General features: G+C 39.4%; 1 protein-coding gene across 1 annotated transcript; it reads right to left on the bottom strand.

Annotated features, from left to right (window-relative positions):
• Window positions 1-1,389: 1,389 nt before the first annotated feature.
• Window positions 1,390-26,528, bottom strand: THRB (thyroid hormone receptor beta; the record flags this gene model as incomplete). The annotated part of the gene is made up of 7 exons (XM_084203756.1): window positions 1,390-1,654; window positions 3,147-3,405; window positions 7,407-7,553; window positions 10,360-10,565; window positions 11,944-12,091; window positions 15,862-15,962; window positions 26,201-26,528. The coding sequence occupies 7 exons, from the start codon at window positions 26,526-26,528 to the stop codon at window positions 1,413-1,415; spliced, it is 1,431 nt and encodes a 476-aa protein (XP_084059882.1). The 3' UTR covers window positions 1,390-1,412.
• Window positions 26,529-27,642: the final 1,114 nt, after the last annotated feature.

Here is a 27,642-nt window from a genome sequence, read left to right as displayed (position 1 = left end):
CCTGAATGGAGATGGTGACAGAGAAGAACCTCTACCTACAATGTCCTCATCACTGGCCTCCAAACATTCCAGGACTGTGTGTACTGGCTTGCAGACTTTGGCAGCAGGACATTTTGTCATAGCTCAGTTTGGTTCCTGCTAGTGCAGTTAGTGGAAATAAATTAAAAGAATCAAGAGAGCATCTAGCCTAATGAAACACATACAGACATACCTGTAGGGAGGGAGAACTCAGCTGATCCACATGCACACACACACAGGGCAGAGCCAGAGAAAGAGAGAGAAGATAAAAATACAGAAATATGTTTAAGACATCTGCTGAAGATTTGTAATTATATATATATAAAATTATATATATAGGTGCATATAAACTTTATATATATATATAAAACAAAGGATTACTGCTGAGCAACACTATTTTTATTCCTGGGATAAAGTTCTACAGTCTTGAGTGTTGCTAATAACACAGTTGGTTTCTGTCCTATCTGAAGGTCACCTCATATGTTTCAGTTTCCTTGTCGTCATTCCATGAGCTCTCATAGCCCTGAATAACTCTGAGACACTGTCTGCTATCCTGACAGAGAGCCTTCTCCCTCAGAGTGATGGATTTTCCACACATCTTAGAAAAAGCAGACCCCTCCACTATCAGGAGCACCTCAGAGAATCAAATTTCTGTCCTCACTCCAACAAACCTTCCAGTGAAGTCACCTGGAGTCCAAATTTAGAAACTGAAGATCTTAGTATCTTATACACATGGGGAAAAAAAAAACCAAAACAAGACTCAGTCCCTTCTAACACTGCGTTAAGTACTTGATTTATGGGGCACAGTTAAACTGCATCTGCTGGAAAAAACCTCAGAGAATGATGGGATCATAATGATGATGAAGATTCTAGATCATAGTGGTAATTGTTACAATAGAAACCATGACAAAGACCAGAAATTTTGTACTATGAATTGGTCAGTTACCCTGCAAAAGGAGTAATACAAGACAGAATTGTCAGGGTCAAATTAACAATAGCTGTTTCAACTTGAAGGCAAATTTATTTTTCTGCCACTTCAATCTCTCTCCCCTATTTTCTAGGCAATGATGGGTGTGAGCTGGTGACCACGTAAACGCTGGTGAATGAGATTGGTCTGTTCGTATTTTCACTGTTAAGCTGTCAAAGCACTCACATCAAAGGACTGAAGAACAAATTGCAATAGTCACAAGTACCCGCATTAAAGGGATGTTTTTGTCCATGTGTATACAACTGCCCCCAGCAACCCCAAAAGAAAACTCAAACAAAACCCCAGCCCCATCTCAAGAAACAGAAGACCACGAAAGAAGAAGAACAAACAGGTGAGAAGAGCTGGGCAACGGGATGAAATGACAGCCAGTAGTGCGACGGGGGTGTGGAGAACCACTTCAGTCTCTCTAATCCTCAAACACTTCCAGGAACAACGGAGGGAACAGTTCTGTGGGGCACTCCACCTTCATGTGCAGGAAGCGGCTGGCATGGCAGGCTCCGATCATTCGCAGGTCTGTCACTTTCATCAGCAGTTTTGGCCAAAAGTGTGCAACATGGTGTTTTCTGTAATTAATGTAGTGTTCGAATGCCAGGAGGAAACCCTCTTGACACTTTTCTATCCTCTCGACGCAAACAAGGCCTGGGCGATCTGTAGATACAAAGCAGCAGAATTATCATTCTTACATATTTGCTTTAAAAAATGCCTGATCATAAATCAGGAAAAATAGGATGATTCTGATGCTGGAAAAGAAAGGAGAGAGACCAGGGACATTTGTGGCTCTGCCACAAACTTCTTCACTCCAGCCAACTTACTTGCTAGTACTATGCCTGTTAAAAGAAGAAGATAATCCTGCCTTTCTTCATCCAGTGCCTGCTTTGCTCACTTACACACACTTACACAGAGTGTAGCTGTTTGGGAAGTGTTTCCTTACAGTGACTACAACATCAGATCCCTGATTTCAGCTAAGGCTTCTGCCTACATTTTTCTGTAAAACAACTAATAAAGAAACAAACAAACAAAAAAAATCCTTGTCAAGTATCTAAATTACAGTTCCTTTCTAATGGTTTGATCATGCTTTGATCATGCTTCAATCATGCTTTGATCCCAGGTGAGCTGTTATGGAGCACCAAGGAACAACAAAGGCTAAAAATCTGGCTGTCTCAATTGGCACCCAGATGGGGACTGGAAAAGCCCCTTTCACATCACTTCTCAGGAGACACCCCTGGGAAAGCAGGTCATTTTTGAATTGCCTTTTGAAAACCCTGCTCCAGTATCAGTGTGCAGGGATCTAAAAAGAAATCAAAATGTTTTGATGGGGAAAATGAAGTGCTGCGTTGTGATTAATGTGGAAACCTTTTTATCTCAGATGCAGTTAATGCTTGTAAATCACTGATTGTGTATTGTTATTCAGTGCCCAATCTTCAAAGCCATCTTAAAATAAAATCTTGCCAGATCTGCCACTGCCCAAGAATGGAATTTCCTCTTTGGGCTGGCACAATCACTGGAAGCATATATGAAAACATACTCAAATTGAGAAGGTTAGAAACTCTTTGGAAATCATAGGAAGTTGTCTGTGCTGCTTTTGTATCATGACCAGTTGCAAACGGTCCCAGCGTAGGGCAGCAGTGCAGCTTGTAAATGCCCATTAGGAAGCAGTGGTGCTGTTAATTAGGAAAACAAGAGGGCAAGTCAAACTAAACATTTGAGACTGGTGGAAATGTGTATGAATACCCAATGCATGACATTACTTGGGGGAAGAGGGAACTTATCATAAGGACCACTGTTGCTAAATTTATCATAAGGACCACTGTTGCTAAATTATCCATTTTTCATTTAAGGCAAACTGGCTCAGAATCAGAACTGATTTCTTCTTGATGATCATCCCTGGCTCATTCCTAAGTACCAAAATGAGCAAGGTGTGTTACCAAAACCAGTTTTATGTCCAACTCTCTGAACACCCTGAATTTTTTTCCTAGTGCTCACCAAAATAGGTCACTGGGGTTCCGAGAGAAAATTTCTCTCACATTACTCTAGTCAGCACTACAAGATCTAACTTATCTTATTTCTCTTAAAAAGAGGCTCGGGACAAAGACCAAAGAGCTTCAAAATTGCTTGGATCCCAATATATTTCTGTTCTCACCTGATGACATGAGCAGGACAGCCTGAAGAAGGGCAACCTCGGTGTCATCCAGATTAAATGAAGAAAGAGACATGCCCAGGTCAAAAATGGCATCAGACACTACGCCAAGACCCCCATTTTTCAGCTGGCCCCTTGTCACCGCCATCTCCCCATTCAGTGTTAAAGTCTCACTCTCGGGGTCATAGCGAACTGCTGCTCGCAGGGACATGATCTCCATACAGCAGCCTTTCAGAAGGATGATCTGGTCTTCACATGGCAGCTGCAGAAATTATAAACGGCAAAGAAAAATTCATGTTTGTCAGACTGAGTGGCTTTTACAGCTACAATAGATCCACGAGCATGAAGTTGCAGTTCACAGCCCAGGACACTGCCCTGCAAAGTGCAGCTCCCCTTCAAACACACTGCTCTGCACAAACCCCCAGGATCTGCGTTCCTGCCTTCAGGAACTGCCAGCAGGTTAACATTCCCTGGTTAGCATCTCCACACACCCTTGGGAAATCTAGCAATAACACAGCTGTTGGCTCCCTCAGCTTACAACTTATCGTAGCAGAATAAACTATAATTGGGGCTGGTGCAGACCTCAGCCATCCCAGTTAAATTCATTACCAGCCATACTTATTCCTTATGTGACCAGAGGAAAGGAAAGACATTTGGGAGGGTCTATAAGAGGGGACTGTGTTTTAAGCAAATATTTATATCTAGAGGATATACCTCAATCAGTGGAGCAGGAATTCTCACAGCCCATTTTAACAACAGAGAATTTATTAATCTAGACTTAATCTAGTAATGCTGTTCTCCCTGAGCTCCCTACACTATTGCTGGACAGACAGAAAATCTATGGTATAGCTACAGCTTTTATGCTGGTGCATAAACTGTGATCTTCAGGGCATGTGACTTTTCCATGCCATTAACAAAGGCAAGATGTCCAAAGGTTCTGTATTTAGAGTACAAACAGGATGCTGACATGTGAGCAGAACGTGTTCTATAAAGCATGTCCTTATGTTTTCATTGGTTATTCAACTATAACAAAACCCACCAAGACAGTTTTGAGATTGTCAGCGAACAGCAAGGGTCCCACATATGAAAGAGCAACACACTTCTACTTGGTTTAAAAGGAGGCAAAAAACCATTTATTTTTGATTTATATAAAATTATTATATTTACCTATTTTGCAATTCAAAAATAAAACCCCCATGAACTATAGGTTTACATGGCAACGGTGTACTTGCAAAGCAAGTGCACTGATTTGGTGGGAAATGATGCAGAGCTACCTAATGCAAGTGGAAAGCAGTTCCCTGTTAGAGAAGAGTTTTAAGCGCAGAGCTAGCCATGGTCAGGAAAATGAGTTGACTCATGGAGCTACTTTTTCAGCAATGCCAGCTTCAGGTGTGAAGTGTTTAATACACAAGAAAATGGACTCATCCTGTTCACAGCAAATTAGTTTCTCTACAGATGACCCTCAGTTCAGCAGCAGTGTGGGGAAGACTGCACAGGCACAGCAGTCTTCCAACGACAATTCCATAGTTTTGCAGCAGAGACTGAAGTAGGGAAATAAATAGAGTTAAAAAAAAAATTAAAACGAGAATAGATATGTGAGAGGAACCATGAAGAGATACTGGAAAAAGCAATCAAAATGAAAAAAAGAACATGAAAGAAAAGCAGAGAGAAGGGACAAGAAAAGAGAAATGAAAAAAACACCAAGCCTCTAAATAGAAGGAAGAACAGTAGAAAAGAAATAGGTAACAGTAGAGAAGATATTTTGTGATGCTTCAGCTGTTTTATTAGTGAGCCATGAAACGAATGAGAATTCTTTCTACTTGATTCTTCTTAAAACTTTATTGTAGTGGCAGTCTGACTATGCCTGTCTTTCACCTGCTTTTCTAATTCTGAAGGATACATGGGACACCTGTTTCACAGTTGCCAGGCCTTAGGTCTTATCTGCCAGTAGCAGGAGTTACTAGAGACAGGAGGCTTTAACATCAGTTCTACTCCCAGCTGTGCAGATTTTAATGCTACCTACATTCATCACTTGAGTGTTGCTACCAGAGCATCTTCCAGTAGCAGGATGGAAGTCAACAAATGTGACTGAAACTCTGCCATGTGTTGTCCTTTCCTCTCTCTCTGCAGGGAGAAAAGGCACAAGGCACACTTCAGGAACCTGAAGTGCTCACCTCTGCAGGACACGTGCAATGCAGCACCGTGGAATTGAGCTGAGCTGAGTGACCTCAAAGAGTATTTACACAGCTTCACCCACTATGGAACCACTGATGCCTTGACATTTAAAACTCACATTAAACTTATTACATTCTCCTCAATCTTTATCTTCTAAGCAGAAAGAAAGGAGGAAGGAAACAACAGGAGAAATGCTGAGAAGCAAGTTTTCCTTATAGTTTGATTAGTCTGGGATTGGATACTTGGTTTGAGGCAGGGGCCAATGGATGCACACAAACTAAACTGGGCACTCACAGTGCTTTGCTGGCTTCTACATTTGTCCAAAGATGTGAAAAAGAAGGAAAAGTAGCCTTATGAAAATATAAGTGGCCATGGATGTTCCCTGTCATGTCCCTCTTTCACAGAGATTTACTGCATTCTCAGGCAGCTTCTGGAATTATGAACTGAGTTAATGTTTAAATGCTCTCCAGGTCCTATGGAAGAAAGAAGTGTTTTTTCCTGTAAAAAATCTACAGCCCACACAGTGTTGCTTCTAAGAAAAAGATATGGGTTAAAAAACATAATGGAAACAAAGCGAACAGGAGGGTGCCCCTTCAGAAAGGAGCAAACATTTGTAATTTTCTTCATGCTACAGGAAGTGCTGTATGACAACTCGGAGGACAGCTGTCCCACTCCTTTGTGTTCATGAAGAGTTGTCCCTCACCCAGCCATCAGATCCTGCTGTATATGGGCAGATGTCAGGTTTACACAGTGGCTCAGCTAGGAAAAAACCTGTCCAGCTGAACCACATAACATACAGAGGTCATGCTCAATAATGCCTTGACTTCATCCATGCTTTCTGCCTAGCTCTGACACAAGTGGGTCCATGGTAGCCAGGAGGGGTAGGAGATGGGCACTCAAGTCTGTGTGTGACAGGCAGAGCTTTCTAAATTGAAAAGACTACCTTGGTATGTCACTGCAATTTCCCACCAACAGATGCCAGATCAGAGGTGACAGATTCCCTCAGACACTAAATGCTCATGATCTATGGACATATTCCTCGTATTTTAAAATCTTCATGCTTGGCTACTATTTAATGCTTCCTTGACTGATGGCGCCAATGCAGAGGCTGGCCAGGGTGAGATATTTACACTATGACTACTATTGATATTTACCTCTTCTTGTTCTGTACTTGCCAGAGAACATGACTGTCCCTGACTGTCTTTTAAAAAAAGCTGCCATCCACAGAAGAGTAAAATTTGATGGCTGCCTTACCCTTCCTTTCTGGTAGGGTGTTGACCTCAAAGGATGAAATGGAAGGTGTTCCTTCCGATGGCAGGAGGGTTGGAACTGGATGATTCTATGAAAATTATTTAGATTATTAAGACTGAAATATTATTTCAGGCTGCAGTTCTGATACCATTCATTAAATTGGAGGAAAAGAAATATAATCAGCCATTGCAACTGATCCTTCAATAAAAATGGTACCTTGGTACAAATGAGATCAGCGTAAGGCCTCTGTATCCCTTATGTGCAACCAGCCCTTTGAGTCTATTTACGGTATATTTACATATGAGCATCTACTTGGAATGACAATCCATTGCTTTCACAGATTCTTTTATGCACAACCTCCCCATTCAGAAGAACCAAGCCTAGGGAATCCAGTGAGGCAAGTGCCACTCCTGGACAGGGGTGCTTTCCTGAATTTCAAGAATTTCTTACTGTCCAGACCTAACTCTACAATACCATACCTGCCAAGGAACCAGAAGATACATCGGGAAATATGTGCTGGAAGATTTTATTAAACATATCAGCTTCTAGTGCTTCTAGACATATCTTTTTATTAATTTGCTTTGTTCAAGGCCACCTCTAAAGACATATCTGAGTCCCTAATGAACCACAATGACTTCCAGATTACCAAACTCAGATTTCAGTAATAACAGGAAAAAGAAAATTCATGAAAATACAGATTATTCCAGTCCCATTGATTTTGAGTGTCTTTAATTTTTTAATTTTAGACACACTGAGTTTTTAAGTTCCATGCCAGACTGTTTTGAGTAGTTTTTAACAACGGGCATATAAATGAGGAGTGCAAGAAAGTCTTCTTACCTCACAAAACATAGGCAACTTTTTGGCAAAATCCACCACTCTTGTAATCGCTGGTGTGATAATTTTTGTAAACTGGCTGAAGGCTTCTAAATCCACTTTCCCACCTTCTGGGGCATTAACTATTGGTGCCTGCCCAATATCTTCTGGCTAAGGATATAAACAAAGACATTTAAAGGAGCAGTCTGTCTTAGAGCAACTATTTATACTCCAAAAAGTCCTGCTTGGTACGGAAGAGACTCTAAAATAAAAAGCAACACTATTTGCTTTATAAGTGAAGTCCGTTTACGTCACAAAATGTGAATTCATCTGTAAGGCGTACAAATGTGTGAATTCATTTTCATGGTGAAAGAGGTGACTGCACAGAGAAATGGGTGACTGGTATGCTTCTACCCATTCTTTGTGGACAGCTGGACTGTTGTGCACTCAGTTTCTTCCTTGTGTCTGTATCTATGTATTTTATGGGTGCAGCACATGCATCTTTTGCTTAAAAACATAGGCACGTTTTCCCTTACAGAAAAGCTCTCAGCTGAAAGCTCCCAAGTTTCTCTAAAAGCAAAGAGAGTTGAGGAGACATGTTACCCCTGCATGCTTTGCAGAATTAGGCTCTTTACCCACTCAAAGCTCAGAAAGTCTCCCCAGAAGAGACTGCCAGGCATCACAGGCCCCCCCCCAGGCATTTGCCAAGGCCAGTTTCCAAAAGGCTAAAACAACTTCTGTGCAAAGCTAAAACAACTTACGAGCAAGAAAGAACAGGCTAACCTAAAGGTGCCCTGGATAATGTAAATGGAATTTGAACTCATCTGTGTAAAATTTTGGTCGAAAATCACCTGTTGCATGATTCCAGCTCAAGGCTCCTCCAAATGAAAAACAAATCATATTTTGAGGATTTCAATAGGGATATACAATGAAATAGTTTCAAGCAGAATCTGTAATGAGTGCTTTTTATTCCAACTGCACTTGAACTTGTTCACCTGGTTTTTATGCAGCTGGTCAATGTTACTGTGTATTTTAAAAACAGGCACATCAAAGCTGGTTTTTTTTTTTAGTGTGGCTTTGCAATTACAAACACCTACCAAACACCATGAAGAGGTTTCATTCTGTTCACATTAAGGTCAAAAACTAGATAAAATCCAGAGAAACAGACCTTTAAGACTGAAGGGCCCCTGACATTTATATTAGACACTTAAACACAGAAGGTGCTGAAAGTGCTGTCTGTAATAAAAACTTGCGTCCAACCACTTTTTTAAAGAAACACATCATAAAAGATCCTTCTGTAACCAATCTGAATCCAAATCTAACTTCTTACAAGAAAAAACTCAGCAATGTGTTAATAAAGCAAGTATCAATTGTAAAGGAACAATGAAGAAGACTGGGCTCAATTATCTGATGGCTTCTACTAAAAAACTCAAATAAACTCATTTTTAGGCTCTCTCCCTCCCTGAATCTTGGGTAACTAAACCACATTGTCTGTGAGCTCATGATAAACAACCTTCACTGCTTCCAAGCGAAAAAAGACCAAATGCTTAAACCCACACGAACCATTGTTATGGAGAAAAAGGAAGAGCACAGCATTTTATTGGGAAAGGCAAAGCAAGGAGAGCCAGCTAAAGCTAACACACTGGAGGGGAGCCCCTTCCACCTAACTCAACAGGAAAAGAGGTAAAGTGGACCCCAATGAAGTCCCTGTCATCAAAGAACCAGCCTCACCTAAGGATGGATCCATAGCTCCTAGGGCCGACTGTCAGCTTCTCCTGCTCTTCAACAGCTCATTGCCAGCCCCAGCCTCCAGCTCCCTAGGTTTTATCCCAAATCAGTTGATACCTGAAGAACAGCACTCCTGTCTAAGCAACCAAAACTGCAGCTGCTGTACTACTGCAGCTGCTTCTTGGTCCTGCTCATACCTTGCTCTGCTACACCCCTGGAAGTGCTCTCTTGGTTCTTGCCAGTGACAACTGTGGTTTCCTGACTGTAGAGTACTAAGAACACAAGCCATTCCTATAGAAATTTAGATGGTGTCACTGGCATTAAAACCCCTCCCCAAAAAAGGGGGGGTTATATTAAAAGAGATCAGCTGCTCTGAATACATAATTTCTCTTAGCAAATTCAACAGTGAGTTGAAATTCCCATGGTGAATTACGCAGTAGGAGCCTAGGCTTGCAAGAAGATGAGTGTGCTCTATCTTATTTAGTATACCCTGACTGTTAAAGACTCCTGTGTATTTCTGAAATTTCTGTACCTCTTTTGTATGGTACAAGCATTTTGCATTCTGCACTTATTCCCTTAAAAATCCATTTAGAAAAATCAAATAAATACTTTTTAAAGGTTGACCATCACAAATCACCATTTATTTTGTGACTCTTAGTTATAGGATGAAAACCTAAGTTGTTTTGTACGCTGCAATCCCAATGGTATAGTGTATGTATCATCCTGTTCTCACTGAAATTAATTTTCCTTGCCTAATTTATTTTCATTATTGTATCCACCATTAACCAAGAGGCAAAACCCCTGAGTTATTAACCAAAAGTACCAGCTTTCATCTAGAACTTAAACATCATTTAACACTTTCAATATGTTTTATGATAGTCCCTAATAAAGACAACTATCCCTAGATAGAATATATTTTAAAAATACAGTATGCATTATAGACTGCTTCTGTTCTCAATCAGGAGAGAAACAATTTTTCTACTTTTTCTTATCATAGCACAATAAAAGTATCCAGCTGAGTAAGCCTTAACATAGCAACACGCTGTTTATCTTTTGAAATACATGGTCTAATCAAACACTGAGGTTCAGGCATGAAAAATGAAGTAATAGCTACACAAAATCATCCTTTTTGCACAAACATCAGTACACTGGCAATAAAATCTCTTTGGGGTTGCAATGCTGGGATAGCACTGCAGAAGAAACAACAGAACCTGGCTCTAAGAACAGCGTATAAGGCTACAGCCCTTACCAGAAATTTCCTTTTCTGCTTCCAGTGGCTTCCTTGTGCATTGGTGGCCACATGTGCTTCAGTAACAATTTTGATGAGCTCCCATTCCTCATCTGTTGGCTCTGGTTTGTGCCCAATGGTTTTCTGCAGCTCCTCCCGACGTCTCTTCTCTCGATTTTCTTCTATCAGCTTCCTCTTTGCCAACCTCTTGCTGTCATCCAACACCACTAGCAGGGAAAAAAACATACAAAAATGGAAGGAAGCTCCTAAGACTGTCAGAACTCTGGTCTTTTTTGTGCCTGAGGTACCAGTTGCTTACAAACACCTTAACTAATCAGTACCTTGGCAACACCCACAGTTGGGACAGCTCTTACTTCTCCCTTCAAATTTTGTTTTCCCAGAAGTCTCGGTAGCAAAGAGTGGCTTACCAACTTGGTAATACTTTGCATGCTCCCATTGCCCTCAAGGGGTTGTTCCACCAAGAAAAATAATATGTAAAAGCTTTGTGAGGTGTCCAAGTGCTCCTATAATGGACTTGGAGTAATCCATATTGGGAAAGATGCACTTCTGTTTTCTTTGAAATCATATCAGCATGCTCACACTCACTGCTCTGAAGTGCAGGACATGTACTTGGATGCCAGCAGAAGGTAACATGGATCAAAGAAAGTGGGAATACTTATTCACAGAAGGCTCATCTGCCTGAGGCATGACACAATCAGGTCAACATGCCTTTGGCTCTTTCCCTAATCCCCACAAATGGTGCTCCTGTAGAGCCCCATTACTTCCAGTGACTCCACAGGTCCCAGGGCTCTCTGCTCACCACTTCACTGGTATCCAGCCCCTCTCCTGATGGTTGTACCCGGCCACAATGAAATTGTCTCCTTTATTCTATTTCCCTCTAGACAGAGGGCACTGTTATACATTACATTAACAATGAAAACACTAAGTTAAGACTATTCTGTTGTTTACAGGGCCTGTTCTCCCGTCAGTTCTTCTGCAAAGGATTATAGTGGCAACAACCACGAAGGCACAAGGGGATTTATATGACTTCTGGGGGCTTTACATGACTTCCTCCCATTTGTAGTAATTGAAGTTATTGGTGTAAATCCCTGTGCAAAGGCAGGAAAAGAAGACCCCTAAGGATTAATCTTAGAGCTATATTTTCTACTTCTTTAGAAGAGACTCAAAATCTTTGCAGCAGATAACTTCTTCAGGGCTAAAAATAAAACAAACAACTGCAGGATGACTCATACAATGACATTCAATTTCACATCCTCCAGAATTTTCTAAACAAGATGTTTTTATCTCAAGCAAAGTGTCCATCCAGATGCATTTCTCCCTCCTCTCCTCCAACGAGTGAATGTTCCTATTGTTACTCAGCTTGGTAAGGCCAGGAGAAGGTGCAGCCTGATGAAGGATAAACAAAAAATTACAGCCCTGTAAAAGTGCCTTAATGCAACGACTGCGATTCCCTGGTATTATTAAAACCAGAAAAGGGCTGGCAGTTCTACTTTACTTTAACAAGCTTCATCAATCAACATACTTTAGGCAAACACAGACACTGAAAAAAAATAAAATAAAGAAAAACCAGGAAAATATACTTACAATCTGTTGCCATGCCAACAAAGATACATTTTTTGAAGCGACATTCCTGGCACTGATTTCTTGTTACTTTGTCTATCACACATTTTCCTTCATATTTACAGGAATAGGTTGGATGGAGGTTCTTCTGAATGGTTCTTCTAAAAAAACCCTAGGTGCAAGAAATAAATACATTGGAAAGCATTAGCACCGAGCAATTTTTAAAAATTGGGAGCTGCTTGATTTGTTAGGCATGTACCGAACTAAGCAAGATAACAAACTTCATTCCCAAAAATTCTTAAAGCTCTCAAACCAGTTTTATAGTGTATGGCATTTCTCTTGATTTTCCTTAACAATTAAAAACATATAGACATCTTAGATAAGTAAAGGTGCAAGTAGTGCTGTCTTGAGACACAAATACTGTGTACATGTGTTCATGTAGTCTTATTTTTTTACTGTTAAATTTTTTATTATATAAGAAGCATTTTTTGAGCCCCTTTTCAAACTCTGTAATCATTTTGAAGGATGCTGAAAGGCATACAAATAGTTTTAATTAAAAAGGAGCTTCTGCAAGTAGTAAGAATGGTGGTGTGTTTGTGCTATTAAAGGATTGAGGACAAACAGTTCCACTCCTTTATTTCCATAAAAGCCAAATAACTAACCAAATCTGGGCAAGAAAAAGAATTTGCAAATACAGACTACACAATCTTTGAGTTTGGTTCTAAACTCAAAGGATCCCTAATTAATAAATTATTTGTATTTCTGAGAAGAAGATTTAATTTGTATTTACCACAAAATTTCAAAAGCCCCAAAAGCCCCATCACCACCAAAGATTCGTCTGTCTGTCTGTCTATCTATCTATCTTACCATAATACAGATCTATCTTGCAAATTTAAACAGTTCCTAAGACCATATGAACGCATGCAATCCCACTGAATTCACTCATTCAAACACCCCATAAAACCTTGCTGTAGGTAATGAAATCAGATAAAAGTTATCTCTGAACATTATGGACATCCTCGTATTAATTTCTCTGAACATTATGAAATCCTGGTATTAATTTCAACACTACTTTTCTCACTGACTTTTGCAAGGGCTGGATAAACTCCCCAAGACTGCAAGATATGAACAAGACAGGCTGTAAAGCAGAAAATTTAGACTTCATTTTAATTTCAAGTTTCACCATTATTTGAGACGGTCTAGATTCAGCCATGCAATTCAGGATTACCTTGACACAGAGGACACGCTGACACTCTGGTCCTGTTTGACTGAGGCTGTTCAGAATGGCTTTGGTTTTAGTCAAAACAATGGCAAAATTCAAGTGAGATTTTACATTGTGAATAGTCTCTTCAGCTGGGATTTTGTCTAATGAATAGTCTCTTCACTTCAGTAGGCAAAAGGTCTGTTTTTAAATCATGTTAAATAATACCCAGTAAAATCTTACAGCAGTGTGCAATTTCTTTTAACACAAGGTGTTGAATTAACATGTACAGATAAGTCTGTATTTCAGCTTTTACTCCTAACTCCTGTGAAAACAATGAAGAGCCTTGTCCTCATTAGAGTTTTATCTCACGAGGTTCAGCTTGAGCTAAGAGTACAACTCTTTCTTCCTTAATTACGGTAAGACCTGAAATGTTAATTAAACTGAGTGGCATAAAGCTTGTGTGGGAGCCTTTGCAAGACTGGGACCAGTTGTGTTAAGATAAAATCACAGGCAAGATATCCTTATGTGAGGCTTGGAATAAGTCTCAAACTCTCATCTACTGAACACCCAGTTTTGGTTATGTTCTCAACCCTATGATGAGTTCCTAGAGACAGGATCTGCTCCACCCCTTCCTGAAGACCTAAGATGGCTGTGGACAACCAGGGTCACAGGGTTATCAACAGTTATGAAGCAGGAGATAGAAAAATCTCTAATGAATCTCAGCAAGTGAGCTTCTGCTTTCTAAACCTTGCACAGGACAATGCAGCTGTAGCTTTATGATGGCAAGGGTCTCCATCTCCCCTGCTGGGACGGCCCATTTCACCTTCTCATTTCTTTGCATTTCTCAGAAAAATTTTGCAAAAATCCTTCTTTGTTCATCTCTAGATACACATTAAGGAAGCTGCTCTCTATATCTGTCCATAGACTTCACCAAAGTGTCACTCTCATCAATAAAGTACATTGTATAGTAGGCAGTAACTCTTTCTAAACTCCTTTACTACACACCTATACAGCAGTAGATGCAACAGGTAAAGTCAGGAAAAACATTTCAGTAATGTCAGAACTCACTGCTCATTTATTTGTGTTTAAACTCCTCACAATTTACTCTTCAGAAATAATGTGTGAGGATGATGTTCATGAAAGCACTTGCCAAAGCAAATCTTTGGTTGTCAGCCTTGATTATGCTTATTACAAAACTAAAGTGACTTTGAGTGGAAGCAACTAGTAAACATCAAATTAATTGAAAATTTATTATATATATTGTGTATTGATAAAACATTGTTGATATATCATACTGCTTGAAACGTGTATGCAGCTCCTCCAAGAAAATAATTACTTTTTGCAAATTGTTATCTCAGGTCCTTGTGCGCATAAGCATTATTTTAAATTGTACATCAGACAGAAGAACTGTATGTGAAGATAAAAACAAATTTGTATGCTATGTCCCTAAATTAGCTGGAAGGCATAAAAAGAACTACTTGACTTGAAGTAATGAAAATCTTTGCAGGAAACAGATACAGCTGTTCAGCTGGGAACTAAGTATACTTCATAATGCCCCAGTGCTGCTTACTTCCCATTATATCTGAATTAAGTTGCATCCATACATGTTATGTATTGTTATCATCTGGTATTAAGGATGCAAATGTGTAAGAACCCCTTGTGCAGCTCCACAGTTCCTTATAAAGATATAAGTACTTTTTTATACTTTGTATGTAAGTATATGTATAAAGCCATTATGAGTATTACCATAAATCTGCTATACATAGGATATTTAGATGTCTGTGCATTTCATAAATGTAACTGAGGGAAATGATGTACAGCCAAAAGAACTACTTCAACACAAGAGTTACTGCGATGAGGAGCTCTAAAGCCAATCCAAACCCAAAATATCAGATCCAAATGTTCCAGACTTTGTGGGTGAACAGAATGAGACTTTCATGGCTTAGTCTCATGACACCAGCCCAAGACATGTGTGGTCCTATTTGTTTAGAAAAACATTTTTTTTTTACTTTCTGCAGGAAATAATAGCTTTCTTACAGAATCTCGAGCTATTCAGGCAAATTCATGGCAGTAAAATCATGTAAGATGTGTCTGACTGTGTTACTCCTTTTTTTTATTTATTTGCTTAAAGCAATCTTTTTTTAAATTTAATTTTGCATGTAGTCTTGGAGATGCATTTTAGGGCTGAAAGCACATTTCAATATGCTCAAGTTAAAGAAGTCAAAATCTTTTGGAAACTATTTTAATTGGGTGTCATTGCTTCCCAAATTGATGGATGTTACTGTAATATGAGCATGTGGAAAGGATTTTGATTTTTGCTTCTTCACAGGGATGGTGAGAGGCACTGGAACACTGTTAATCTCATGGCCATAAACAGAACCTTAGCTATTGCATAAACAGCTTCAGTGGAGTAGCTGGGAACATGCTGCTGTAACCTGACAGAGAACATGGCTAAAGAAACATTAAAAAATGGAAATTCAAAAGCTAACTGTTAAACAGCAGCAACAACAATGTAAATTTCTTGTTTTCTTTTCAGAAGCAAACACGGCAAAAACCAACTATATTCCTTATGCATATGAAGAGCAGCAGCATGGTCAGATGCGGCTTATCATCAGTACTGGATGTTCTTATTAGCTTCTAATCTGTCTTTATTTGATTTGACAGCACAGTTCAGGAACTGTATAATGGAGGAGCTGGAGAGCTATTTCTGATTCCCACTTTGCCACCGTGCCATTTACCTTGCAACCTTCGCAAGTGATGCAGCGATAATGGTATCCGGTGGCTTTGTCCCCGCATACTACACATAGCTCATCCTTGTCTAAGTAACTGGGTATGTACCCTGCAAAGAAAAAGAGAGTGTGGCATGTAAACTCCATACAAAATGATATGATACATTTGATATAAAAAGATTGTATCAAAAATACACCACAGACCTTGTCTACCAGCGCCATACTTCTGAACTCACTGAATTTCCTGAATAAAAGTTTGTACTGTTACAGACTTAATTAAACACAGTCTATAAGATTTTCTATTCTTCAGACTGATTCAGTGTCTACTGGTCAAGAGGGAAAAGTTGGAGCATGATTTCTCTCTCCTGAGTGAAATCCTACATCAGAAAATATTCATTACTTCAAAATATTTGATGTGAAATAATAAAATAGCAGTGAAGGCATACAATATGTTTCTGTTCTATATATCAGAAAAAACCTCAATATACTTGTACACCGCAGGTGAGACCTCAGGTTTCAGTGTGGCTGGGGGACTTGGTAGTAAGAAATATTTACTGACAAATGGTTTGTTTCAAAGCAGAAAGGTACAAGCAACATATACCCCAAGTTTTATTGATCATGCCTGACCTGGACGTGTTCCACAGGAACACTTAATGTAGCCTGAATTTAAAGCAAAATACGTGGACATTCAAATATGTGTGCATGCGTGTGTGTGTACATGTATGTGTTAGAATGAAATTTTCTCTTCAGAAGTGGTTTACCAGAGCCAGCCAGTGCAAATATTCCTGCTGTGAAAAAAATTGGCAATGTTTGGTTCTTTTCTCACAATGACATTTGTTTTGAAAACACAAACATATTTTCAATTGGAGCAAAAAACCAAAACAATACTGATGGCAAGCAAAAAGTAATTGTAACCACAGACAACTTTTTAAAAGGGTAAAATACAAACCTTTCAAAATCAATGTTTCCATGACTCATAACAAATGGAGTTACAGTTCGTAACTTTACCTTCTGAAAAATCTCACTGAGAAGATGTAACATAGAGATGTCAGACTCCCTTTGAGGGGAGAGAGGAAAGTGCACCTATATGTATAACTGTGTAAGATCAGTGGAGTAATAAACATTCACAGGATCTCACAATGGCTGAAGTTGGAATTAACTTCTGGAGGTCAACTACTCCAACACTCCTGCTCAACACAGGGCCACCTAGAGCCCCTGCCCAGACAGCTTTTGAGTATCTCCAGGGATGGAGACTCCACAACCTTTCTGGGCAATCTGTGCAAGTGTTCTGCTCTGTCACTTTCAGAGTGAAAAGAAAATACTATTTTATTATTCTCAGAAGGAATTTCCTGTACTTCTATTTGTGCTCATTGCCTCTAGTTCTGTCACCTGGGACTGAGAGGAGTCTGGCCCTGTCTTCTACAGTGCAGGGGATCAGGTATTCACATACACTGATATACCCCCTTGAGCCTTCTCTGCTCCAAGCTGAAGAGTCCCAGTCTTCTCAGTTACTCCTCACAGAAGAGATGCTCCAGTTCATCATCTCTGTGTCCCTTTGCTGGGCTTACTTCAGGATCTCTGTGTCTTTCTTCTAGTGGGGAGCCCAGAACTGGACCCAGCATTGCAGATGTGTTTCACTAGAGCTGAACAGAAAGGAATGATCACATCCCTCAAGCTGCTCCCAAAAGCAGACCAGATGCCATTTACCTCCCCTGCTTCAAGAACACACTGCTGGCCTATATGCAACTTGCTGCCTGCCAGGAACCCCCAAGCACTCCAGTGCAGAGCAGTTTCCTGCCAGTCGGGCCTGTACTGCTGAGTTTATTACTCCTCCCCTTGTGCAGAATTTGGCCTTTCCCTTTGACGAACTTTAAGAGATTCCTCTCATTCCATTTTCCTAGCCTGCCTAGGTTGCTCTGAATGGGTAGCACGCCCATCTGGTGTTCCAGCCACTCCTGCCAGCTGTCTGAGTGGAATTTTTGAGTGCAGTGAAGAAGAGCCCTTTGGATGCAGCTGCCTGTAACACTGTCCCTTACCACTAGCTTGCTGAATCCATCTGTAGCACCACATATAAGGGTAGCCTTGAAGGTTGATGTCTTTATGCAGCCCTCACAGCAGTATGGGCTGGTACAGCTTGGGGACTTGGGACACCAGTCACTTGGAGGGCAACCAGCAAGACTCAGGGCAGCAGAAGGCTGTTGTGGGATGCTACAAGAGGGGTGGCCATCATCTTCCTGCAGCTAACATGCCAGAGGGTCAGCTCAGTAACAGACAGTTTAAATTCAAATGCCCTTCTAAGGCTATGCTTCCAGAGGTTCTCCAGAAAGGAAAGCCCAAATTAGACAAAACACTTAAACTTAACTGAGCTTAAAATGTTTAAACTTTATGGAGTCTGGTGAGTAAATCAGGAGCAAGTAAAGAAGGCAAAAAGTATTTGTATGGCCTAATTTGAATATAATAATGAGAACCTCAAATTATAGAGGAACACATATCCCTCTTCTCTAAAAGGAGGAAGTAGTAGTACTTGGAAGCCATTCCTGGATACAGGCATCTCAGGTCTGCCAATATTCTGGAAGGGGAGTGGGGAATGAGCTAAGATCTTAATGTTGTATCAAACCATCTACAAGACAGCAAAAGACCAGATTTATATTCAGGCTACATTTCTCCACGATGAACAAGTTATGCTTGGATAGACTGGTGGCCATGTGACATTGAGAGATGAGAGACAGCAGGGTTTCAACTCTAATTACATCACTGACTCCTAATAGACACTATGCCAGTGAGGGATTAGCAGAGGCTATTATCTCCATCCTGCCCCCACTCTGCTCACACCTGCCTCTGCACATGCAACACATACACAACACAGAGCTGACAGAGTAGGCAGAAGATGCAGCAAAAGGATACAGAATTTTCCCCTAAATGTATCATGAAGATCAATGGCTTCTTGTTATTGCTGGCTACTGCTATTCACAAAATACAGTCTTTGCATAGCATAACCTACATCCTCAAAAATTCAGTATTCCTGGTTAGCTTCCTCAAGAATTGTTTTTGAATTAAATGCCTTGATATTTCATTAATTATACAAGCTGGTTAGTGCTGCTCATGCAATGGCAACTTGTTCTACTAGAGGAGCAGGAGACCACATGTCTAAACTGCTTCCTTAAATATATACAGTAGGTCATGCATGTGATCACTGCTGTCCATCTCCTTCCTGGAGTTTCATGACTTTATCCAATATAGTTTCCAATCTGGCAGAACACACAATCTCCTAGGGGCACTCCTAATCAGAAATTAAAAATGGCATCATTACATGCAACCACATTGCCAATTTCTTGCATCAGAAGCATTAAGTGCCACCTACTTAAGCTACCTAAATATTATCTTCAGTACTGCCACAGACTGACTCCATGTCACAAGGGAAGCACACACCTGGAACCTTTCAAGTTATTGAACAGGAAACATGAATAGAAAAATCTTATTCCAAAAAATCACTGGCAACAAAAGTGTGCAATACACATATCTTGTATTTTTATTAAATTTTTCTATATTTTTGACACTCCTAATAGCTAGAAGCAGTTAGACTGGGAAGATTGGACCTTCAGTAATATTTTAGAAACAGTTAGACTGGGAAGATTGGACCTTTAGTAGTATTTTTAAAAAGTAAAATTCAGACAGACATCACTGCAAAAGGAGTAAGTGGATTTACATTCAGTCCTTACAAACACTAAGGTTCATTCTAAGTAATTTCTAGTGGTGGCAAATATCCTGTATGGTCTCTGTATAAATTCAATACCATTTCATTTGAAAGACATGCAGATAAACAGACAGTACATTTTTTCTGCTTCTCCAGACAGTACATTTTTTCTGCTTCTCAGAGTTAGAAACAGCATTAGCAGCAAGAAATTCAACATTTTTTTTCTAAACATGGTACCAGCATGGAAGAAATGAATAGTGCAGTGGAGATTCTTGGGGAAGCCATGGATGGCAGCTGAGTTGTCTGTTAAATGTTCTGAGGAAGGAGAAGAGCAACAGACTTGTCTCACTCTTTGCACCACTGTTAGTCACTTGTCTCTCATATCAACAAGTACTTTTGCTTAATGTGTGTGTAATAACACCGAAGGCAAAAATAAAAATGCTTGTGTGGAAAAGCAGATGCTGTTTGGGCACAGTAACCCTGGTGATCTCTTACTAAAGCAGAATGTCTGATAAATCTCATGGAAACATCAAGAATGTTCCTATTTCAGATGGTCATGATTTATCTTTTATTTCTTGGTCAAAACCTTTTAAGTAAATAGCTAAGAGGAACTGTTCAAGAGCAACACCAACCTCACTGAATTGTACAAAAACAACCAGTATTGTTCCTTGTTGTTTCAAGTCTCTGTCTGCTATATTCAGCATCCTCATGGACTGTCACTTGTTGCATCCTGTATGATCCTCCAAGTTAATTATCTGTCAAGTATGACCTGACATTGTTTATCTCAATGCCCACCTTGGATCTTTGTTTTGAGTGCAGAATAACAGTGAATGACCTTGATCTGCCATGTCTGGTGTTTCCCCTGTAGCCTAAAGTAACACTTTTGGTTCCCAGACTCCCACCTGCCAGTCTGCTTAATCTTACTGTCTTGGCAAGGCTAAGCACACAGCAGGACCATTTGCCCCTCTCTAGAAGAATATGTCCTATAATCCATTGTAGCCAATCTTGAGAGCGATCTAAATCACAACTGTAGCTTTGTAGAGGCATGGCAGGAAACAATTCCCTTCAACAGGAAAATGCACAATGAGTCTGCCCCAAGCAGCCATAAGGACAGAAGGAAATCTGCTATCCCACGCAGTCATCTGAGGTACTCCTCCATTAATATTGTATGCATGCACTCTTGAATTACCATTTGCAGGAATGATGCCTTACAGCACCATATATGAGTGACCCTGCACATTGTAACGGGCTGGAGCGACACAAGCGAGACACTCAGTGCCTATTTCTCATCCAACAAAGCAAAGAAAAATGATTTCAATTATATAAAACTCTGAAAAATTACAGTGTTTCTTCTTCCTCTGTACCTGGTACACATTAACAACATCAACAACAAAAAGCATCTTTTAAAAAAAGTAAAGAACCAATTTCAGTTCTGTAAAAGTATCATTGCACATGCTTTATATCTTCAGATCTGTACAGATAATGTGATATTCGCCTAGGGAATTAATCCCCACCTTAAAAAAATTGTAGAACCAAATGGTATTTGACTACCAAACAGGGATATGAGTAACACCGATGCAAACAAATTATGCCTGTCTGCCAGATGTTCATTATTAGCTTGTTCCTAATCCACCATAGATTTATAGCTTGAAGGCAGAAATTGCCATTTTTTGCTATTGCAGAAGGACAGTTACACTTCAAGACCATTATTCAGTACTTTAATTTTCAGTGTACACTGGCAGAGTCATGTATTAAATATATTCCCTGAAATCTTTCTTTCTCCCATCTGGTATGGTTTGCATGACTAGAGACCACTCACTAAAATGAGGACTTACCAGTAAGCTGGTATTCACTTACTAGACACTACAATACAAAAATGAAAAAGATGAAATTAATTACTACCTTGAGAATCCTCAACTGTATTAAAACTGAAATGTAAATTTGTACTGCTGTTCTACTGCTTTCATAGTCACCTTGAACTCTTTGCAAATTATAAAAAATTGCAAGGACCAGCCGTGCATCATCCTGGACATACTTGTGCAGAAAAAGCTTAAATGGAGTGTTGGTGAAAGCACAGACCCAACAGAGAAAAAGCATACTCCATTCTTATTTGTGCTATTATCAACATTGATCTGAAAGGCTGGGCAGATACACTGATCCTTGTTTCCCACTTTCTTTAAATTACTCCTACTGAGAAAAATGGCTTATTTCTCCTTCGAGCTTCGAGCTGAGAATGTTGCTGAGCAGATTCACAGTTTTCTTGTTAGCTAACTGGCTTGCATGTCCTCATTTTTGATCTCTGTTGACATTCTTTGATTTATGAAATTACTAAAATTTGACATAAGATTTTGCAATGATTGAATCTGAAACATTTTATAGTCCTTTTTCTCTCCATGACTTTTCAGTGCATTAGCTCTGCTCCTTAGGCTGAGTCAGAAACCTTATCAACAACAGTGCTTTTTCAGAGAATGTGCTGAAAACATTTTAGCCCAAACTGTGTTATCACTTAAACTTCTGCAATCAGTACTGTACCTGCAGCCATTACCAACTACAGGTATGAAATACATCACTTTAAGGGTCAGATTGCACAGTTTCCCCACCCCTCAAATTATTTATATGTTTTTAGACACAGTATCTTAGTACTGCAAGAAAGTTATTTGTTTGGACATCTAAGCCTCACTGAACAAAGCAAAGTATAACTTACTTCGCTTTTTCATCCTTCATCAGGGTTGCGGAAAGGTTACAGTAAAGGAGATGAAAACACATTATTTCCATTGACTTTTGTTATGAAAGAAACATAACTCCAAATGCATAATGATTTATGCAACGAATTATGCAATTTTTCTCAGTGCTATTTCCTTAGATGGGTGGTCAAGAGCAAAATTAATATTTTTAAGCTTGAATAATCGTTAACATACTGGGAGCTGCTCTGCTGCAAAGGCCAGGATGACAAATTCTCAGTGTTTCTGTAAATTGATTATATCCACACACACTCCCTGCATTGATGAGATGATATTTTGGCATAAGCTTCATGTTACTTTTTCTTAGCTATTTAGAATGTACCCTAATGTTCTCACACTGCTGAGAACTCAGTTTGGGCTAATTCTGTTTCATACTCTAGCACTCACACACCACATATTCTCAGCTGCACCTTAATTGCCTGAGAAAAAATAGAGAAAAATAATTATGGCAAATACAATTATAAAAATAAAACAATAACAACTTCCAAAGCCCCGTTCTCCTACCATACCAAGAGCCCTCCCAAACATGGCATTAACCTCACGGGTATCTCACTGGTATCTGGGAGGCAAGGTGAGCTGCAGGGACGAGAAGCCGGCTCTGCTACAGCCTAATCTCAAGAATTCCCCCCCAGCCTATTCTCGAGAATTCCCCCCAAACCCCTTGGTTTGGGGGGCAGCCTCTGCTTACTGCTCTCTGCCCCACAGAATCTAAGTTAAAGCCTAACCTCACAGACAGCTGTGGACATCTTTCATTAACACTGTCCAAGAAGTTACCATGTAAAGGAAAGTGAAAAGCCAACTCTCATCCCAGTTTTAACTTTGCAGACATTTCTCACATGTTGTCCAAATGTCCAAAAAACTGTGCAGACCCCTAGTGTGGGGATACTGATGTTTCTGGACTCCTGTACATATTTCTTTTGTACCTTCCTAACTGCATTATCTCCTCCCTGTCACTGGGTAGTCCTCCTCACAGCATAGGTGGTGTGAGGAGATCCAGGGACATTTTTGTCTGTCTGCTCAGCTTCTGCACAGGGGCAGGGGGGCACAGGCTCTCCCTGAGCATCACCCATCCAGTAGGCAATGCTGCAGGCTCACCACTGTGGCTGGCAGCACCGTGTGAGGGGAAAAATATTCCGGTTTAAGCTCTCTGGGACAAAACTGAGAATAGCACCTTGTTCTCACAACGGTGAGCCCTGTTCTGCTTATCAGATTTCACAGCATTACACAGAAAACAAAGTGTGTGTGGCTGCCTGTTTCCTAGGGCAGGGTCAGGTCCGAAAGGGCTTCCTTAATAAAACAGTAAGCTCTTGCACAAATGTTGTGCTGTCACCTTTTAACAGCGCACACCAGAGCACAAAAGGCAATGGAGCAACAAGTAGATGCAAAGCTAAACCCACATCTCTACCTCCTGATTTTCTGGACTACAGTTCTTTTCTTTAAAAGTTAATTCTTTCATCAAAATTTCTGACAGATAGTCAGGAAATAATAGTTTTTAATGTGGAATAACTAAAGCAGCTTTCTGATATTTAGAATAACTGGATATGCTTTATGAATGCTCCCCCCCCCCCCCCCCCCCCCACTTAGTGACACATTGCTGGGGTCTTTGGTTGTTGTTTTTCAAGTTATTTTCTGAATTTGTTCAAAGTGACATAAAAATAGAGAAGAAATTAAATACCTTTTCACAAATTACAAGCTTTTCAACATATAAAATGTTGATTTTTTTTTTTTTCTTCCCAGGGGGAAAACAAGACTTTAACCATTTAGTAACTAGCAAAAGCTCTGATAGGAAACAAGTCCATGTGTTACTGTAAAGTACAATCTGATCTGAACAGCATATTATTGAGATTATAACAAATTTCAGGGGACTAACAAAAATACCAACTGCAACAATCAAGACTCCTCATGGACACCTGTTTAGGGAATTAAATTTGCTTTAATGGGCTATTACCAAGGCTTCTCTAACAAACTCACTCGCTCCCCCAATCAATTCTGGATCAATACAGACACACATGCCCTGTGAAAAGCCTTCTGTTCTTAGGACAGGATTAAAAGATTTGTTAGTTTTACGATAGCTTGCTTAAAAGATGGAAATTAAAAAAAAAAGAAGAAGAAAAGAGAAGATGCACATGTTCAACGCAGTTTAGATCTCTTCTGCTTAACAAACTCAACATTTGCAAAGGTTTGACAGAAGGGAGGCCACTTTTTATTGATTATCACAGTAATAAGGGTCTAAAGAATCCCAAAACACATTGCTCAGTCTCTGTGAATGATCAATTAAAAGCCTGCTAGAGAGCTGGCTACCACGGAAATTCACCGCCATTTCTCAGCGAAACTGAGGTGGCAGAAAATAAGGGCATACAAGCCGTTTTTAAAAACAACTCTGTATGCTTTCAAACCTAACAGTTCAAAAACTTTACACGGGGAAGATGTTGGGTGCCTGAGCACTGAAATAACTTAAAACTCTGGTCTAGGTGTACTAAGTATTATTTATAACCCTTAACATTATGACAAATGTATTCCTTCAGGGACTTTGAAACAGCAAGTCTTTATATTTTTTCTAAGTTAATCCCGAGATAAACTTTTCCCTTAACCAAAACCAAGAAATAGGAGAATTCTACAAAGGCTATGGATTCATTAATTAAAGCCCAACAACAGATAAAAAAAGCCTGAAAAAGCATTTAAAATGTTGCACAACACAAAAACATGTATTATCCACAACGACATTTAGTCTACAATTTGATCATGTTGCTACAGCTTCCAAGAAGGATTTAAAAAATAATTTTCTTATGAAATGTGATGCTGTTCAATGTATAAAATTAAGCCATTTTTCTATCAATCACAGAGATTTATTCCATCAAGGGTTAATGAGTATTTTCTGCCTAAAGGAAAATATTTCCAGTTTTCCATGTAGTTAATAAAAATAAACAGTCTGCTCTTCAATACAAAGATACTTCAAAAGTAGTAAATGATGTTTTCTTTATCTCTCTAGTTACATCAGATTCATCTGGATTTTGGAAAACTGCATACAGAAAATCTGGTCTGATCAGAAAAGGATATTATTTTGGTATAACATACAGATTTTTTTCCTTCTTTAATAATGTGATTTTAAAGAAACACAGAGAATGTATACTTCGTATGCACAAGTTGGGTTACCGAGTTCAAAACAAACAGCAGTGAAAACATTTCCAAGTGTTTGTTAGTATTTTGGGCTCTTTTTAAATCTCACTAGCTTACTTGAAATCAAAATAACAAATTCTAAAAACTGGCAATGATTTAACCCCTAGGGAGCATACATTGTACTTGTCTCACAAATGTATTGATTAGATCAACCTTTTGGATGCAAAGTCATCTTTCTTGCATAGATATATTCTTGAATTTTCAGTCTTTTTTGCTCTGCATAATCAGAAACTTGTGCTTTTCACTTAGAAAACAGTAACTCAAACACATTTTCCCATACATATTTACAGTCCTATTTTCAAAATCTTTTTCCTGAGTTGCTGAGCAAACAGAGTTCACATTTACTGAAAACACGGACTTACACAGTTTGTATGTAAACAGAAACACAGCTTTAAGATGCAGAATATACAATGATGACATTTCAGGAGAGAAACTTTCTTATCAAGCTCGCTGGTGAATGGCAAAGGAACTCAATAGCCCAGGAAAGCAGAAAAAAAAGCAATATACTTGCAAATGTCTCTTATATATTAAGAAAAAGTGCTTGGAAATCCTCATCGCTCTCCGAAAACCTTACAATCACCTAGCAACCTATGTAACTGCTGCTTTCAATTTTGAACAGGCAGCCTTCACATTCAAAGATGCATCTGAGCCAACTGATGCAACTGTAAGTTTAAAGCAAAACAAAAACAAAAACAGAGATTATTTTTTTTTTGTTATTTAAATAAAATGCCCCTACCTTTCTTCTGAGAGTACGATGGCGACTGCACTTGAGAAAAAGTAGGTTTTTCTTCTGTGAAAAATTCAGGTTGGTTGTACTGATTCAGGGCCATGTCCATGTCAGAGTACTCGCTTTTAAACACGTTTCCAGGGTAACTACAGGTATAAGGCTGATTCACCGCCCAGGCCTGTTCCATATATATGTTGTTACTGTGCAGGACCTGAGCATCACAACTGCTGTAACCCTGATTATCTTCGATATATGTGCAATAATCAGTGGACTGCATGTAGCAATTGCTACCAGCAGCTGGGTGCACTTCATATATTTCTTGCATACAGTAGTTCATTTTGTTAGCCTATCTCAGCTTCTACTTTACGTACACACACACATGCATACACACGCAGGCATGCATACACATGGGTCGGGAAAGGAGCAATGAATATACACCAACAAAGTCGACTGCAAAACAGCCCGTTTTACTTCGGAGCAGCACCTGATGTGCTAAAATCCTATTTATATTGGGACGGCTTGTGAACTCCCCTGCCAGTCAAACATATTGGGAAGCAGATTTATGACAGTCAAAGGTCTTAATCTGTGACTGTAAGTTAATTCCAAGGGAAGATGGCAGTCAGGTAGCAATGACCACCAGACAAAGAAGTGACATCCTGACAACCCTCCTGTTCCCCTGTTTGTCTGGAATAATCATTTTATAAACCATTTCCATCCTTTTCCAATATGATTAGAAAACGATTACTAAGGCAAGGACACAGTTATGTCACTGTAGTTGTCAACTTAAGTGTGAAGAATTATAAAGACTGCTTAAGAACTCCCAGGGGGGATACGCTGAAAATCCTAAAATCAATAATCCTGTTTTTCAGCATTAAACCATAGAAAATCCAATAGTGCTGTGCTGATGACCCAAACAGTAGTCTAGTGTTACAAAATTTAGCAACTTAATCTGTCATCAGCTTTATTGATTTTGTTTTACAGAATTACATGCATGAATCTCCCCAGCCTTCCACACATACACAATCCTCCCCACTGCCTGATAATGAATTTACCGGAAAGCGGCTTTTCTAAACTTCAGGGATTTCAAGAAATAATTTCTATTGAGTTCAACAGGTGGGAAACTTCAAAATAATATAATCAGCAAAAGGAACACTGCTTAAATATTATCAATAAGCTAATTGCTTTGCTATTCAGCTTTGTTATCTTTTCTGTTTCAGTAATGAAGTACTTTTAGAAGAGCTTTTTTTCTGATAACAGAGTGAGGAAAGGAAGGAACGTTTTTTGCTCATCTGGCTCACCTATGAACTATGAACATGACAATGCCACTACAACAAAAACTGTATGATATTTTAATGCTTAATGCACTCCAAGCTTCAGTATGGTTATTATACCTTCTTTAATCAGCCATTCTTTTTTGATCTAAAAAAACTATTTTATTTTTAACTTATATT

The sequence above is a fragment of the Fringilla coelebs genome (assembly GCF_963513975.1).
Source record: "Fringilla coelebs genome assembly, chromosome: 1".
Taxonomy (NCBI): domain Eukaryota; kingdom Metazoa; phylum Chordata; class Aves; order Passeriformes; family Fringillidae; genus Fringilla; species Fringilla coelebs.
The sequence above is the reverse complement of the archived record's forward strand: the minus strand, read 5'-3'. Positions and strand labels throughout refer to the sequence as shown.